The 6,001-nt window shown below is 34.0% G+C and overlaps 1 protein-coding gene across 1 annotated transcript; it reads right to left on the bottom strand.

The window, feature by feature from the left end:
• Nucleotides 1–3,980: 3,980 nt before the first annotated feature.
• On the bottom strand, nt 3,981–5,690 carry LOC108985674 (putative leucine-rich repeat receptor-like serine/threonine-protein kinase At2g24130). Its single transcript, XM_018958054.2, has 2 exons — nt 4,448–5,690; nt 3,981–4,336 (listed from the first exon to the last, which is right to left on the bottom strand). The coding sequence occupies exons 1-2, from the start codon at nt 5,688–5,690 to the stop codon at nt 3,981–3,983; spliced, it is 1,599 nt and encodes a 532-aa protein (XP_018813599.2).
• Between the last annotated feature and the right edge of the window lie 311 nt (nt 5,691–6,001).

The following is a 6,001-nucleotide window of genomic DNA, read 5'->3' as shown; positions in this document are numbered from 1 at the left end:
GACTTCGAAAATGACCTTTATTTATTTATAAGTTCAACTCAAGTGGAGCTTCGGTTATTCTTTGATTTTTCCCCTGTGCTCTGGATTTTTCCACTTTTGATGATATCTTATATGAGAAATCTGATCAATGCAAAAGGAACGATTCGAACACATTTCCATACTATTAAGTGAAATGGCAAGCCGGTTTGGATACGGCAATAACACTCAAGGTGTGTTTGGATGTTAAAGTGAATTGAGTTGAGTTAAGATGATAAAATATTATTAGAATATTATTTTTTAATATTATTATTATTTGAAATTTAAAAAAATTAAATTATTTATTATATTTTATATTAAAATATAAAAAAATTATAATAATAAATTAAAATGATTTTACGATCCAAACTCACCTTCAAACAATCTCATCTAAGTTGTACTATTTATTTTATCTGCGTATCAAAACGCACATTAAACCATGTTTTAACTCATCTCTGCATTCTGTACACTGTGCGTCGATGTGACAATTACTTTCCAGCCCAGACACAAGACTGTTCTCCTGTTCATCACATCCAACAGTCAGCACAAAAACGCCTGTACCTTACAATTGAAGGTGACTGCAAGTTTGAGATTTTATTACAAAATTCGAAACTAAAAATTAAGAAAAAAATAATTATCTCATTTTTAATATATATAATTATCTATTAAAACTTTTTATTTTATTATAATATAAAATTATAAAAACAAAGAAATAATTTTGGAACTATTTTATTATATATTTTATTGTAATATATAATTAGAAAAATATTTCGTTTAACAAAGAAATGCTTTTGTATTTAGAAATATTAAAATAATTACAATGAATTACAAAAAATATATTTTGGTAAAGTTAAAATATTTATGAGTTTTTAAATTAATAATAGATATTACTTATTTTTAATATATTTTTAATATTTTTTATTCAATAATTAAATACGTCTCAATAATTGATGGAACCTACCACTTTATCAAATCTTAAAAAGTTAAAATCATTTTATCTCATCTTATTTTATCTTACAGTCAAAATACATATTTTTTTATAACATCTTTCATCTTATTTCACTATCCAAACACATATTTTTTTACAAATTATTTTATCTTATCTTAAATAAAAAATTTCACTATTATTTAAAATATCTTATCTTATCTCATCCGAACTGCATAACCAAATGAAGAATTAGTAATATTGGATTGTGTTCCATTTTATCAAAACTTCGATGAAAGTTCAGGTAGGAGATGAATTTGGTTTGCCTCACCAAAATTAGTCACCCGAACAAACTGGCTCCAATATATAATCGGGTAGCTACATAAGAACTCTAGGCATGTTCTTTTAATTTGTTCACTTCTCTCCTTATACAAGCCATCGATATATAAGTAATATTACGTACAAGTCCTAAATAGATAAACTTCATGCAAAGTCTTTATAAAAAAAAAAAGATCTCACTAATAAAGAATGATTTTTTTTACACTTTTTTAAGATGGGGTCTACTTTTTTACAAAGATTTGCGTGGAGACTTATCTATTTAGTACTTATACAAATAATTTATCTTGATATATTTAGATCAGAAATAACTTATGCTCTTCTCCAAATTAAATAACAAATTAATTACCTGCACACACTAAAGATTAATGAAGATGTTTAGCCACATTCAAATACTGTTGAAATCATATTACTTAACCCATGTTTGTAAACATCAAATCCCATATACGAAAAAATGATCAACAGAAAAAGAGAGATGCATGCAGTACAAGATTTCATGAGGAACATATATAAAAGGTTCGAAGCTAAGATTGTTCAAGATTAACGTCCAAGCATGTTGCAGGGTATCTTCAAGATCATTGAGACCTAGTTTCGGAACGAGAATTGATTGCCTTGTAGAGAAATTGTATGTACGATTAAGGAAATATAGGCATGCAGCTAGCGTGAGGTTCCAAAGAAGGCCCCAGCTGGTTGTTGATCTTATTAGTACAGACTAGGAATGTAACCGGTCCGGTCCGTTCTGGTTTTGAACAAAATTTAGGACCGAACCGATATGTACTAATTTTGTATTTTTCAAAACCGATTACGTTCCGATTACTATCATAAACCGGTACCTTCGGTTTTATAGGTTTCCGGTCATGTCCAGTCCGGTTTTCTAGTTTTTTTAAAATGTAAAAAAAATATAATAAAATGTTACTTTTTATAGTAAAATGTTATTAATAATTTAATATATATTTTATGTTTAAAACATATGATCAATTAAATTTTCATCTTTAGATTAAACTTTTATTTTATAAATTATAATAACATTATCTTATATAATTATTAATAACATATGATCAAACAAATTACAAATATTCATATTTAAGATTAACATTTTATGTTATAATTTATAAATTATAATATGAAATTATTTCATATGTAATATATAATTATATATTATATATTATATATAAAACTCATATATATATATAAATATTTTATATAATATATAAAATTAATTTATATATATATATATTTTCCAACCGGTCCGGTCTGGTCCCGAAAACTATAGAACCGAAACCGGACAGGATCCGACCGGTTTTCATAATATAAGAACTGGTTTCGGATCGGACCGGTTCAAAACCGTACCAACCGGTCCGGTCCCAACCGGTTTTTCAGTTTACCGGTTTAAATTTACACTCTTAGTACAAACAGATGGATCTGTTTCTACCTAATACTATTTCGTAAACAAAATTCTTTAATTTGGTGGTGTGCTAAATAATTGAAAAGGTTCATTTCAATAGGAACGACAATATTGACAAGATTATGTGGATTCCACAAACCAATAGATTGATCTTCGATATAGTGAGTGTGAACAAGAATACTGGGGGAGAAACTGCCTCAAGTGTGGTGCCATACATGCCATGGTCTTCTATGGAAAGGTCTGTACATCCATCAAGAGGCATTACTATTCTGCAAAAACACACACACTAACGATGACAAACTGAAGTAAAAGCAAACACGATCAAGCACACGACACACAATATACGTGGTTCGGCAAATTACCTACATTCACAGAACTGCAGAAATCTTATTAACCATAAGAAAATTACAATCACTCAATCTCAACTCATACACTCTAAGACTTTTTGCTCTCTCACATAATATGCACTCACTTGACAATTGTTCTCTCTCAAAATATGCTGAAAGTCATAAAAAAAAATCAAATATAGCATATTTATAGTAAACGGCGCTGGAAACCTTAATCTGGCAAAAATTACATTCTTCGCTTGGGTGGCATATAGAGTGCACCTCGAGTGAACAACAAATGAACATTGGCTCGAGTGGAGTGTCGAGTGTGGCTCGAGCGAACACTAGGATTTGTGCCTCACTCAAGCCCACTATTGAGCGCACCTCGAGCAAACTTACAGGTTGAGCTTCGCTCGAGCCCACTATCGAGCGCATCTCAAGCGAACTCACGGGTTGAGTTTCGCTCAAGTGCCACGTCAAGCGACATCAAGCGAACTCTCTGTTTCTTGATTTTATGCTCATAGACCAGCCTCCACATGAATCCCAAAAATTACTACTTTCTTCTGTCTTGGGCTTGAAAGGATAGTCAAACCAAAGCCATAAAATTAAAAAACCAACAAGAAAACATACATCTTTCATTTAGGTCGTTGGAGTTTGGGAATAAAATACAGTGAAACTATCGTAACTAGTTGTATAGATAATATTATTGTTTGAGTTGCTGTCATTAATTTGCTTCTCATCTCAGAATGATTATTTTGGTCATGCTAATTATAAGTTTGACAGTTCATTTTTCCTTTTATAGATTGCACCAGCTCTTGCTTAACATTGGTTATGGTTGTTATATATAAAGATATATGCGCATAAAGCCATCGCAGTATGTGCTTTGAAATGAACAGGGGATTTCTAAGCTTTAGAGCTTACAATAACCAATGAACTTCTGCATAACCAAATCACCTAGCACGACCAGTGTCTTTCATATGTGCTTGTGTCCCTTACCTCTATTTACATGTGATCTATTCTGGACAGGAGATTCCAAAACATCCCAGGATTCATAGGCTCTAGTTAAAATATCAGAAATCTGACCCAACTGCAGATGATGATGACTGCCTGACTGATCTGTGCACATTAAACCTAGGCCTATTACCTTTTTAGCTTGGTCAAATATGCGTTCTGTCATTTTAATTTTCTCATCAATCACCTTCTGCAAATTTCTAGGATAATGCATTCTGACATGATCAATAAATCCATTCTCACCACTCTGGAACTCATGATCACTTGGTATCTTGTTCACTAATATCTCCAGTAGGAATAATCCGAAATCGTAAATCTCTGAAACCAAATTAGAAATCCAGTTAACTTAAAAACAAAACAAACATAAGAAAAAGGTTAGATAGAAACAAATCGTAAGATTTTATGCTACTTCTGGATAAGTTCACTTACTCCTTGAACTACTGCTTTGATCTCCAAGCTTAAACCTTGAAATCAGTGGCTCTAGGTCATCAGATAGCAAAACACTGCTTGTCCTGAGATCATACCCAACTTCAGGCCATTCTTCCTGCAGATAGCACATGCCATTCACTACTCCCATCAGTATTTTTAGCCTTTGCTTCCATGGGGGAGCTGACTCTGATATCCATATCTCGACATTCTTGCCCTCCATCCATTCTGTGACAATAGCCCTCATTCTTCGGCTATTGCACCAACCCAAAACCTGTAATATGTTCTTGTGGCATAATTGAGTAACAACCTTGCATTCTTCAATAAATCTCCGTCCACTTTCCCCTGAAATGTCATCCCAGTAGATCTCAATCCTCACTTCAGTACCGTCTCTCAGAACTCCTCTGTAGATATCAACACCCTCGCTCTTTCCCACCAAATTCTTCCTGGAAAACCCCCCAGTTGCTGCCTTAAGCATCGGTGGTGTGAACTTGTTCTTTCTACGAAACATTCTGGGCAGAAAATCAGGTCTTCGGAGACACAGACACCCGAAGCAACCGACTGTCACAATCACTAAGATAGGAAAACAAACCAATAAGAATACAGCCTTCATAGTAAACTTCTTCCGGTCTGGAAGGAGGCCCGAATGAAGAAAACTCGAAGCATTAAACCGTTTAAAGAACTCGGTATCAGACATTTTACTTTCAGAAAAGTGATTGTACGAGAGATTAAAAACTGTAAGGTTGGTAAGGGAGGAGATGCTCTGTACTGGGACATCACCAGAAAGCTTATTATGGCTCAAATCAAGGGCTTGGATCTGGGTGCAGTTGAGGACATCAATTGGAAAACTACCCTTCAAAGAATTGTTGGACAAATCAATCAATAGGATGGTCAATGGGCAGTACTTCCAGAAGAAACTGAACGACAAGTAGAGTGGCGCAACCTTTGGGCGGCTTCGGAGGTCTATTTTGGGGAATGATTCCGCACAGTTTGGGTTCTTCGACTCATTGCAAAGATGGCTTGCAACAATGGTGGATCTGAAGATTTCCGTTAGGTCCATAGGCGAGAAGTTACAGTATCTTAAAGATGGGTTATTGAAGCAGTTGGTCATGATTGTGGAGTTGAAATCTGGTGGTGGTTGTAATTTGGTGAGGTCTTCCACCACTGATGCTGAGAGTATAACAGGAGATAAGGTATAAACTAGGGAGAAGATGAAGAGAAGAGTACGTGCAGAAATGGAAGCCATGGATAAGGTTCTGGGTGATTGTGTAATTTGTGCGAGTATATCATAGTCTGGTACTTACTACTTACTCTTGGAAGTAATTAAAACGGTTATGAACAGTACTACGATCGATGTCAGTTCAAAACGTGTACGTACGTGATGTGGGAGTAATCCATGTTTAACAACTACTTTGTACCCTACTTTGGCGGGGTGAGTGTATAACCTCCATTTCTTATTCCCCACGACATGATATTGATGTAGTAATCCTCGTACTTGTTATGCTATATCTGCCGACTGCCTTATCAAACAATCAGGTTTTTGCCTCCTCATGAATG

Source organism: Juglans regia, chromosome 3, assembly GCF_001411555.2.
Source record: "Juglans regia cultivar Chandler chromosome 3, Walnut 2.0, whole genome shotgun sequence".
NCBI lineage: Eukaryota > Viridiplantae > Streptophyta > Magnoliopsida > Fagales > Juglandaceae > Juglans > Juglans regia.
This window is presented reverse-complemented; position numbering and strand designations above follow the sequence as displayed.

Excerpts from the sequence above, each read along its gene's own strand:
- LOC108985674 (XM_018958054.2), bottom strand. The coding sequence starts at position 5,690 with ATGGCTTCCATTTCTGCACGTACTCTTCTCTTCATCTTCTCCCTAGTT. Across the intron at positions 4,337-4,447 it reads TCAAAGCAGTAGTTCAAGGA|AGATTTACGATTTCGGATTA; the intron begins GTAAGTGAACTT and ends ATTTGGTTTCAG.